The sequence below is a fragment of the Pipistrellus kuhlii genome, unplaced genomic scaffold, assembly GCF_014108245.1.
Source record: "Pipistrellus kuhlii isolate mPipKuh1 unplaced genomic scaffold, mPipKuh1.p scaffold_m20_p_14, whole genome shotgun sequence".
In the NCBI taxonomy this organism is placed as follows: domain Eukaryota; kingdom Metazoa; phylum Chordata; class Mammalia; order Chiroptera; family Vespertilionidae; genus Pipistrellus; species Pipistrellus kuhlii.
The window spans coordinates 28765373-28777555 of record NW_023425449.1 but is presented as its reverse complement, the minus strand read 5'-3'; the positions used below and the strand labels follow the sequence as shown (position 1 = coordinate 28777555).

General features: G+C 40.8%; 1 protein-coding gene across 11 annotated transcripts in view; it reads right to left on the bottom strand.

Moving 5' to 3' along the window:
• Positions 1-7542, bottom strand: part of YTHDF3 (YTH N6-methyladenosine RNA binding protein 3) — a 33328-nt gene extending 25786 nt beyond the window's left edge. For 2 of the 11 annotated variants that reach the window (XR_004987755.2, XR_004987758.2), the window contains exons 1-4: positions 7063-7305; positions 6543-6567; positions 2332-2476; positions 7-92 (exon numbers count right to left, since the gene is read on the bottom strand). Coding sequence is in view for 3 of the 11 variants with exons in the window: in XM_036437011.2 (XP_036292904.2) it covers positions 7-92; positions 6543-6567; positions 7146-7523 (489 nt within the window). In the remaining 8 variants the exon portion in view is untranslated. Of the gene's footprint in view, positions 1-6; positions 93-2331; positions 2477-5082; positions 5098-6542; positions 6568-7062 lie in introns of those variants that run through there. The other 9 variants (XR_004987757.2, XR_004987760.2, XR_004987756.2 and 6 more) reach the window with 8 other exon arrangements.
• Positions 7543-12183: the final 4641 nt, after the last annotated feature.

Sequence of the window (12183 nt, the reverse complement as noted above, 5' to 3'; positions counted from 1 at the left end):
ACTTACCTGATTTGTCTGGCTACTTAAGTATGGCTCAAAATCATCATCATTTACAGCATCTTTTTGATGAATGGAACCGTTTTGTACTGAAACTAAAAAATATAATTGTATTAGATGTGTTGTAATCATCATTATGAGAATCACAGAATAACCTAACTAACACTTTCAGTATTTTTCAAATCAAGTCACAAAAAGTTATGCTGAGGTCTTTCTTTTTTTCACCTAAACACTCAAGATTAATTTAATTTTGGATACAAATATTTGTGCTACCAAAAAGTTACAAATCTTATATTGATATGCCTAAGATTAGAGAAATACAAATTATATATACACTTTTGATTACCAAAATCATAAAGTAAATATTCCAATTTCAACACTGTAGTAAGCAAACAGTTAAATTTAAAAATGTTGGAAGGGTTCGCTAATGCTATATTTGAATCTAAGATACCACTTCAAATAGTGTTACAGATCTCTGAATGTTCTCTAACTTTGTTAAATTAAATCTATTACTTAGTCCAAAAAATGTAAAGAACTTTTTTGATAACTAAAAGTTACAATAAATATCTTAAATGTTCCCAATTTTTAAAAAGTGACTAAAATTAACTTGAACCAATATCACAATGAATAAATTATGAAAAAATTCTAAATTAAAATTACAAAGACTTTCACATGACAATACAAATAAAATTCAGACACTAAAGACAGCCATGATTACTCTTGCAACACACAGGAAAACCAATCAGAAGAACTTATAATGCCATATTTGTCCAGAGACCATTTCCATAAACGCTCTATAGTTATTCTCTTGACATTGAGTGCTTTTGAGCAAACTTGAGGTATGAAGATCCTGGGTTTGAATCCTAAGTCCAACACTGAGAAGTTGGGTGATCGATCTCTCATTAGTGACTTAGTTTTTGTAACTCTACTTTTCTGTTCAAAGAGGATGATAATAGTACCTATCCACCTCACCTCAGAGTATTCAGTAACAGTATTCAATAATCTTGAATATTACATAAAATATTACAAGATCTAGTTAGGATTACAATTTATTTTAGGACCACAGAAGTTTACTAGGCTAAAATTTGCTGTGCTGTCTATGAAAATATACTATTCTATACTATTTCGATATAAACAGTTGAACTTTTCTGGTGGATATTGACTGATGTTATAGAAACAAAAACACCCCTAATATCTGGGTATTTATTACTTAAAATAATGTCACAAAATATTATAAATTAATGTCAGGGGCAATGAATTTAAGGTGTGTTCCTTTATAACAGCATACCATTTTAATTTTTCTTAATTTGAGTTAAAATCACCTATAATGTAATCGCAAATTGACAATGACATGGGAACAAAACTAGGTGATAGCCCTTGGTTCTTTGCCTCCCACTAAGCAGCAATGACAACTCAAAGAAACAATGCTATATTGTGAAGCCTTCAAAGTAAACATTCATTGCCCCTTAAAGACTGCAAGAGAAACCTGATGGTCAACTTGATCCACTGAGGTGGCTTAACTCTATATAATAAAAATAGCACATCAGCCAAGGTTGAGCTAAATGCGCTCCCCAGATTTTAAACAGGGTAACAGCTAATAGAAATGAAAATAAAGAGATGGGTACCTTGGGCTATTTCTGGTGGGCTAATCATGTCAGCCCAAGAGATTCTAACACACCGGTTTGTCTTTACCACTCCTTTATCAAAGATAGCTATGCATAATGCATTACCTCTTGAAAAATAATTCTTTACTATACTTTTGGACTATTACACTCGTATTATTAATACCTATTTGAAACAGTCTCCCTTTTCAAATCATAACCATCTATTTCTTATATTTGTTAGATTCCCACAAATTCAATCCACACTGCTAATGTGGTAAAAAGTGCCTGCTTAAATTTTATCCAAATACATATTAAACTGCTGTTCTTATTTCCTCTGTTCTATCCTTTCTCTTCTAGTAAGAGGCTGAGACTAAGAACAAAACATTCACACACAGTAAGTAGTCTACAATCATTTATAAGTGATGCATAAATGTCTAAGAAATTTTAAAAGACTACTCAAGGAGTTTGTCAAAGGAAATGTTTAATTAAACGTATTTTATGCATACTGACAAGTAATTTGCATTCAATTAAAGTCTGAATAAGAAGCGAGCCTTTGAGTTTCATGAGCATACATTTAAGAAATTCCACTGTCTTAAAGACTTTGGTTTTTGAACATTACTTAATCACAATTTAATGTCTTGGAGACTGAGAGCCATTAAATAGTAATGAAATCTAAGCTAGTTCCATAGTCTGTACAAGTCCTTCAGGGAAAAAAGAACAGATGACTTACATGATTCTTCGCTTGTTTCCTCTGCTCTATGAAGCAGAGTCAAATCAAGATAGAACATGGGCCTTAGGAGCCAGGTGATTCTTTGCTCTGGTCTGACTACATCAAGTTAGGAAAGTCAACAGATCTGTGCATCATGTTTTCCCACCTACAAAAACAGTGACAATACCATATACCCTCTATCTCCTTATAGGAATGTTTTGAGGATTAATAATAAAGCCTAAAATGACAGTTAAGTGCTTTGCAATCATTTCCAGAGGGGATATTGGAGATGTTACAAAAGAATATTGCCAAAATACAAGGAATTTTTCAACTACTTTTCTGAAACGCTAAAAAATAGCTCAGTTTAATCTACATCTTTGACATTTGACATTGCAGTTGCACCAATGTTGGGAGGGTAAGAGAGAGAAGTAAAGATAAATTACTTTCAATATATCTATTTATAAACTTAAGGAATAGAAGAAGCAAGCAGTAAGGCCTGAGGGCTACTAGGAGCATGGGATCTGCCTCTTTCTCTACAGTGCCTGCAGGAAAAGGAGTAATACACTTTGATTCCAGCAAGCAAAAATCCTTCTTGTAAAAAAATAAAAGCGATATAAAATAAGTTTTAAATTATGGACCAACAGATAAATAATCATCTTTAAATTTCTACTACCCTTCACCATGGCCAATAATAAAAACAATTCTAATATTTAACGGAGTATACGATAGATGAATTTAAAAGGATTCAAACTTATAAACAAATAAACCTAGACTTTAGACAACAAAAGCATTTTGCCTTACAAAGACATTGCTATAAAATTCTTTTAAAATTTTAATTTTAGTTCCTTTAGTGCATTTATGTCATTAAAGATATATAGAAAAAGAATTAGCAGAAAATCGAAGACACTAAGGCCAGGTATAAAGCCAACGCTGTTGACTAACAATAATTTAGAGGAGAAACACAGCATCTCTGAAATCATATGAACTGAAAAGGATCCTGCTTTCAAAACTCTAACACCTCCTCAGGACATGTATTTTTCATAAGTTCTAAATTCAAGTTTAATACTAATATTTTCCGAATACTGAGGCTCTAAGTTAAAGAAAAATAACTTTGCTTTCTGCTTCATAAAAATAAACAGAATAACTGTAAAACAATTTCATAGCTTGAAAACCAAGTCAGCTAAGGCTGACTAGTTTTCTCACATATACTACTTGAGTAAATTCACTTGGGGGTGCCTTCTCCTTGTAATTTTTATGCAGAGGCATAAAAATACAACTAATGTATATGTGTATTTTTCCCTTGTAGTATCTACCATTTTAAGATATCTTAAGTGGCCGAAACCGGTTTGGTTCAATGAATAGAGTAGGGGTGTCGAACTCAATCAGAGAAGGGGCCAAAATCTAAAATCCAGCCTAAATCGCGGGCCGAATGGTTTACTGAACAGTCATAAACTGTCATTGTGATGGAAACGCAGCGGAGTGCAGTGATGACAGCGCGGTGCGGGCCATATTGCAAGGCCTGGCGGGACGGATTTGGCCCGCGGGCCTTGTGTTTGACACATGTGGAATAGAGCATCAGCTTGCAGACTGAAAGGTACCGGGTTCGATTCCGGTCAGGGGCATGTACCTGGGTTGCGGGCACATCCCCAGTAGGGGGTGTGCAAGAGGCAGCTGATCGATGATTCACTCTCATCGATGTTTCTAACTCTCTATCCCTCTCTCTTCCTCTCTGTAAAAAAATCAATAAAATATATTAAAAAAAAAAAAAGATATCTTAAGTGACTACCAATACTTTTAGGAGGGTAGCATTTTTCTCTCCTGCGGTATCTTAGGCAATAGTCTTCCTGCATCTTAAAAATACCAGTAAGATGAATTGAGGCCCTGGCCAGTGTGGCTCAACTGACTGTCATCTGTGCACATGCTCCGGGATTGCCACTTTGGAGGATCTATCTCTCTCTCTCTCTCTCTCTCTCTCTCTCTCTCTCTCTCTCTCTCTCTCTCCCTCCCTCCCTCCCTCCCTCCCTCCCTCCTTCCCTCCCTTCCTTCTTCTCTCTCTCTCCCTCTCTCCCTTCTTCCCTTCCTTCTTCTCTCTCTCTCTCCCTCTCTCCCTCCTTCCCTCCCTCCCTTTCTTCCTCTCTCTCTCCCCACCCCCCTCTCCCTCCTTCCCTCCCTCTCTGGCTAAAATTAATAAAGTATTTAAAAAATAGGTGAGGAAGTGAAAAGAAACTCAGCAGATATAACTGCTAAAGCAGTGGACTACTGTAATTACAACAATCATAATATATTTACAGACTTTATGACTGGAATTATTCATTCTTTTTTATAGAGGGGAAATTCTGATTAAAAGATGCACTGTGTTCAAGCTCACTTGGCAAGTCAGTGGCCATAAGCAGTATTAGAACACAGATCTCCTAGGTAACCACCGAGTCCATGCTTCTATCCATGAATGAGATTATGAACTGAATAATAAAGGAGAAAGAAAATTTCTTGGCATAAAGAACTATCCAAATAAATGTTCTGTACATGTACCTAAATACACCTAACAAAGGTGACACTAATAGATTAAAACAATGTTAATAACAAAAAAAATTTATTTATGACCAATATGCAATATTACTTATATATAATTTATATCTATAATATAAAAAATGTCAGTAGGACATACTTAAGTGAAATGACTATGTTGTAAATCAAGTTTATAGCAATGACTTATTCAATAAATTTTCTATTTTGTTTTGACAAAAAAATACTTCATAGAACTTGCATACTTACCTTACAGCAGATTAACACAAAACACTTAGCATTTCAAATAGCCTTGCAAAATGCCACCTCCCCAAAGATAAAATAGCTTATGCTAGGCAATAATGGGAACAAACTTCACATATCTCCAACTCTACATACCTCCTAATGGGAAGACTAGCAAAAACAAGTAACAGACCATGCTTTTTAAGTTTACAAAAAGTTTTTTAAAACTCACTTAAAATAAATTAACTATATCAAATCCTGAGGTTTATACTCACAACATAAAAAAAACCTAAAATTAAAAATTAAACTCTAAAAATTAAATTCAAGAATTTAAAATTTCTAAATGTATATATACTCCAAGAAAATTTATCTTAATCAAAACAAAACAATAAATTATTACTTAATACAGTGCCAAATATCTGGAATGCATAAATTCTCAAATGAATTGTACAAATCAAACAAAATTAACTAAGCTGTGTACACAGTACCTATTCCTTTCAAATTTGCTATAGCAAATAACCTGAATCGAAAAGAGCACCATAAAGAGGTTGAAGTGCATCTAAAAGCTATCGTAGATCTTATTTTCTAGGTAATACTTTGCTTCTAAAAGAAAAAAGAAAAACAGGAAGCATAACCATGTTTAGTGTAATTTCAGGTCCTATTACAAACTGTCAATAAACATATCATTCACTGTAATGTTATTTAATTGGCACTGTCCCAAGAAAGCAGTTATTGTTCCATACTCACACATGTCACATGACCAATGCCATGTTTCAGTCAGCTGACTGAACTATTCCATATTAGTAAATACACTAATTTTTTAAAATGCTTTATTTTCAGTAGTACTTTCTTCTTCAAAAACTAAATTGCAAGTCACATAACCAACTATCTCCTTCACAGTCAGTCCTTTCTAACACCCCAGATTGAGTCCCACCTTGCAATCAGGACCACATAGAGAGAGAGATAACATGCCTGCTGGTCTCCGATCTCTAGCATAACTGACTTCAATGGAATCAATGATTAACAGTACAATTTGCACTAATGTGACATGGAATGCTATGGGGTTGCATGTTCCAAAGGAACCTAGACATGACAAACAAAATCTCCACTTATCTACATATATAAATAAGTTACCCAATATGGGCAAATCGAAAAAGAAATTTTAAACGTTACTATATTCAAAACACTACCGCCTGAACTGGAATACAACCAAGTGGAACACTGTTTCTCATACCATTTTGCTTTCTATAAAATTGGCCTCAAAGCAAGGACCTACAGAAGTTTTGGAGAGCACTGGGCTGCCTTAGCCATGATGAATCGTTTCTCCAATCCTACATTAAAAAAAAAAAAAAAAAAGGGTGTGTGTGTGTGTTTGTGTGTGCGTGCGCGAAAGCGCAAAAACAAATAGAAAGACCCTCACACCGTTTTAAAAAAATAACAACATGGAACCAACATGGATGAGTGAGATAAGCAATACCCAAACTCACCTTTATTTCCTTGCCCTTTAGGTCTCTGTAGCAAGACGAAAGGTGTCGTAACGTGAAGAGGGGGAGGGGAAAGAAAAAAAAAAAAAGAGGGAAAGTGTCTTAATCAAAGGCGCTATCCAAGACAAGTTATTTTAAAACAATCCGCGAAGGAGAGAAGGCCACCCTGTCCTCCTAGGCCCCCGATTCCCTTACCACCCCCATACCCTCGTCTTTACACCTACTCCCGCCACTCGGGGCCCTTCTCCCGAGCCCGCCGGGCCCAGCCCAGCCCCGGCGGCCGCCTCGGGATGCGCCCTGAGGCCCGGCGAGCAGCCGGCTGGTCCCTCCCCCGCCCCGCGGCCCGCGGCCTCCCGCCTCCGCCGCAGACCCGGGGCGGCGGGCGGCGCCGCGGCCACTGGCGCCCGCCCGGGGCACCGTTATGGGGCCGGCAGCGGCGGCGACGGGGAGGAGCCGAAGCCCCACGCGAGGGTGGAGCTCCGAGCTCGGGCCTTCGCCGAGCCTGAGGCCTCGGCTCCCTCACCTGATCCACGCTAGTGGCTGACATTCTTCACCGCACCCGCGAGCCGCCGCCGCCGCCGCCTGGGCCTCTCCCCGTGCACTCACAGCAGTTGGAAGCCGCCCTCCGCCGAGTGGACCGTGCCAGCCGCTGCCGCCGCCGCCGCCGCTCGCAGGAAAAAAAAAAAAAAAAGCCGGAACGATGGCACCGGCGCTCGGGAGAGTCGGTAGCAGGGCCCCGTCTCTTCCGCTTGCACGCTCGTCTTCCCCGCTCGCTCTCCGCGCTTCTCGGGGCCACAATGGCGGACAGGCTCCCCTGGTCTCACTTCCGCTCCGAGCCTCGCTGACCTTCCGCTCTCCACTCTGACGTCCGCGCTCACCTCGCGCTTCCGCCTCCCCCGCCTCCCGCCACCGGCCTGGGGGCTCCGCCTCCGCACGCCACGTCACCGGAGACCGGAGCCGCCGCGCGCCGGGCCCTGCGCGCATGCGTCACGGAGCGTGCGCGCCTGCGCGGCTGCCTGCGTTCCTTCTTTCCCCCCCCCCCCCCCCCCCCCCCCCTTCCCAAGGGGCTTCCACAACTTCCTTTTGCGCTGTCCTGAGCGTGCGGGGCGGGCGGCGGGCGGCGGCGGGATACTGGGCTACAGCCGGCTTCCGGTTTTTTCTGGCCGGAAGTGGGCCCGGGCGGGAGGCGCGGCTGTCGGGGATGTAGGAGAGCCGTGTCGGCGGCGGCGGGGTGAGCTTAGGCTGGTTGGAGCGCCCGTGCGAACAGCGGTAGCCGGGCCTCCCCGGGAACCTGCGGAGACTCCAAAGCCACGTGCGTGGCCCGGTGAGTCAGCCGCGCTCCAGGACACGCTGGCTGGGCCCGTGGGCACGAGCCGGCACGTGCAACGAAGTGGCTGGGGTTGGAGCTCTGGGCACTCTTGACCCCCAAAAGCCAGTAGGAGGTGAGCCTGCAAGTGTTGGTTCGCCCCAAACCCCAGCAACGGGATAAGGAATGTCTCCCCATTCACCCGGAAGCTGCGGAGCCGACTTGGCCCCTCAGTTCATGGACTTGTGTTCCCCTCCTGAGATGTTAGGTTGATTATGAAGAGTCAAGTTAACTTTGGTAAAGATAAGAATCCTTGCCTCGTCCTAAAAGGAGATATGTTTAAAAGTAATCGGTAAAGTCACTTTTCTGGAAACTGGCAAAAACCAAAGCACCGATATGCAACGTTTCGATATGTGTTGAAATAACATCTTTGCAATCAAGGCAAAGATTCCTTGCCTAACAGGCGTGATGTGGACTCTCTATATAAAGAAACAATTTAAATGACTAAATTCTCCCAAAGCCATCAAATAGGTGATAATTTAGAAAGTATACAGTTGCTGAGTTGTTGGATTCATTTTGTGGTTGACAAAGCAACAAGATTTTAGAAACACTGAAGAATAATAATTCTGGGACTCCTTGGGAATCAGCTATTTCATAGCCATCACCAAGAGGCACTTCCAGGTCTGGCCAGCTTCCCACGCAGTCCCATTTTGCCACATGTCCCAGGGACTCACTAATACTCAGTTTAGGCCGCGGGCTCTGGCCATTTCCCAAGACTTCCTCACCCTTCCAGTTGTTGATCTTAATCTTTCCAGTCTACCCTGTTGCATTCCCATACAGACCTTTGATTGATGGATGGTTTTCCTCACCTGAGGACATGCTTAAAGGAATGGAATCCACTGACAGAGCCAGTCTGGCTTGTCCCCTACAGACCTGTTTAGTTTGGCTACTCCAGGACATGTTTGGGGGGGGGGGGGGGGTTTGAAATCATATAAAGGAAGTTTGTGAAATTTTTCAGGCCATGTCTTTGATTCTTAATTATCTAAGTTAAAAAGCATGGCTTTGGAATCCAACCAATCTGAATTCTGGCTGGGCTAGAATTAATTATAAAACCTTGGGAAAGTCATTGAAATTTTCCAAGCCTTCATTTACAATGAGTAAAACAAAGGTCAGATATATATAATTCCTGGCATAGAATAAGCTTTCAACCAGTAGAGGTTATACAGGACTAGTGTCTGGCTGCATTGCTAAATAATTCCCAGAATGGTGGTAGAGCTTGCATTCATTCAGTGTTCATTATGTTAGGCACTGTAATAAGCGCGTCAGTCCTCTTAGCGTCCTTGTGTGTTAAGTGCTACTATAGAAAACTGACCCACATTGAGGTTAAGGAACATGGTCAAAATAGCACAGCTAGTCACTGTGAGAACCAGGATTTGAACCCAGGCAACTTGGCTTCAGAGCTTGCACTCTAGCCACCACATAAGGCTGCTGCCTGATGGCATGTTCTGGTGAGTTTCTGTTCACTTTCATTCTTGCCCCTCAGACTCCTTTCTTGTCTTTTCTTCTTGTGAGTTCTGCACTTGCACAATGGAGAGCTCACTGCCATGAGATATAAACCAATTTCATTTAATATTAAATACTTTTTCAAAGTACACCTGGGAACTACCTAACGTCATCTCCACCACATTGTTCTCATATGAGGTCTAATATGTGGGCGATATTTTGGGAGATGCTGACCTAGAGATTAGACAGAATTTCACTCTTGCACAGGCCACTGGTGTATCAGCCCCCTGATGAGCACAGCACTGCTCGGAGCCTGGGAAGGAGGGAGCAGACTGCGTTTTCCCTTCCATCGCTCTGTGTCTTTATCCAGTGAGTTTTCTTTCTGTACAACTCTACCCAGTGGCCCTGTGCTTCTGCATGATTCCCTGTATCAGACCAAATTAGGTTCACTGCAGGTAGTCAGTCCAAGGCTTGGGTTGCTGTCACAGTATCAGGTTTTGGGCTTCTAGCCTCTTGCCCCATCATCCTCATGATAATATTTCCCCCCAGGACAAGATGATTGCCCAATCTCCAGCCCTCATAATCACATTCCTACCTGGGAAAAGAAGATGAATTGCCCTAACCGGTTTGGCTCAGTGGATAGAGCACTGGCCTGCGGACTGAAAGGTCCCAGGGTCGATTCTGGTCAAGGGCATGTACTTGGTTGCCGGCACATCTCCAGTAGGAGGTGTGCAAGAGGCAGCTGATCAATGTTTCTCTCTTATCAATGTTTCTAGCTCCGTATCCTCCCTTCCTCTCTGTAAAAAAAAAAAAAAAAAAAAAAAAAAAATTAATTAAAAAATAATAGAAAGATGAACCAAAGCACATCACTTTCACTTCCCTTTAAGGACATTTTATAGAAATTACATTTCCTATTTCTGCCTACCTCCTGCTAAATTGTCCCAGCCGTAAGAAAATACCTAGTTGAAGGAAATGTGAAATTATATCCTGGTATGTTCTAAGTTGCCACGTGCTCAGGTAAAAGTCAGAATGTTTAGCACTGAAGAAAACTGGAACAATAGGTGATGAGAGATCAATATTAAACTTCATTTTCTCACAACTTAGACTGGGTTTATGGATCTTGTAAAGGCACTTTGGAACCTTAGGAATGTAACTTTATGCAAATAAAGCTTTTTTCCACATCTCATTCTCCCATGGGGGTTTCTGAAAACATTTCAGAAATAAGAACCCCAAGAACCTCATTCTCACCAGTGGTGGGGAAGTTTAATTCTCTGGTAACACTTTCTCCCAGATTTATATTATTATTTAGGTTATATAACCCAGTATTGTCATTATTTTGTTGTTTAAATTGTTTCAAGCTTTGGCTATCAGGAGAAAATGCTATTTTTATGTCCTTTTGACATGTCCCCATTTTTTTTTTTCAGCCTCCCATTTTGGAGCTCATTTCATTCATTCTCATGTTTTGTCCAAGAAATTTACAAAGACATGGCAACTTCCTAATCCAGCCTCATCATTTCTCAGCTTGACTAATGCCTCTGAGCTGCTTGCATGTTCTCCCATCAGTCACCCTCCACCCTGCTGCCACTGCTTAGATCGTGTTGCCCTACTTCCCTCCTTAAAACCCTTCAGCTGCCCTTCACCTAGAGCAGTTGTCTCCAAATGTCGTTCCACTCATACCCTGAAATAGAAAAGCAATTTTGAGCACCATTCCCAATTCAGGAAATTTTATATTTTATAATTTATGGTTTGCATTATAAATTACATCATAAGAAAAATTAAAATATAAAGTAAACATAAAATTACAAGTTTTCTTACACTCTAGAGGACTGAATTGAGCACACTCACTTTGTAGACTTCTATAACTTCTCATGTTCTCCCCTCCAAATCCCATACACATATGCCCCTACTTTCTAGCTGCAATCTATCACTTAGAATTTTCTCAACATACCAAACTCGTTCTTGACTCTGTATCTTTGCACAGGTTGTTGCTTCTGCCTGGAAATCTTTTCCCACTCCCATTCTTCTGAGTCCTCCTTTTGGGTAACTCATTCACCCTTCAGGGCTCACTTAAATTACTATCCTCAAGGATACCTTCCTGGCTCCTCCCAGAGAGGGTCAGATAGTGGGTGCCATTTATGTTGCCCAGGGCCTTTACTAGTCTTTTAGCTCCTCGAGGATAAGGACCAGGTATTTAATTTTTCTGTCATAGTACTCAGCACATAGTGTGTCATTACTATTCAACTGAAAATAACTTGACCAAAGGAGGTTTGATGGAAAGCAAGCCAGACAACATGTCATACGGATTATGTGAGTGGGTTTGTAATGTTTTATGAATCTTTAAAAATTGTTGTCCATCCCCAACACTGTCCTCCCACCCCCACTGCCCCCCCCCCCCCAGGACAAGATTGTACTTGTTTTATACTAATTTATTTTCATCTAACTTTTTGGAAAAAAATATAGATTAAGCTTTAGTTGATTTTAGAGAGATAGGAAGGAGAGAGAAAGAGAAACATCAATCTGTTGTTCCACTTATTTGTGCATTCACTGGTTGATTCTTGTATGTGCCCTGACTGGGGATCAAACCTGCAACCTTGGTGTATCGGGGCAATGCTCTAACCAACCGAGTTATATTTTCATCTAATTTTAACTGGTCTTCATTATAATTTCAAAATTTGGTATAACCTATATGTCTAATAATTGGTAAATTGCAAAAGAATATGCGTGATATTAGATTGTAGAAAAATAACATAAGCTTTATCTATGTATAAAAAAGGCTAATAAGCAAAGTGTCCCCTTGGGATTCAACGAGGAGACTGAGTTCAATTGCTCGCTTTG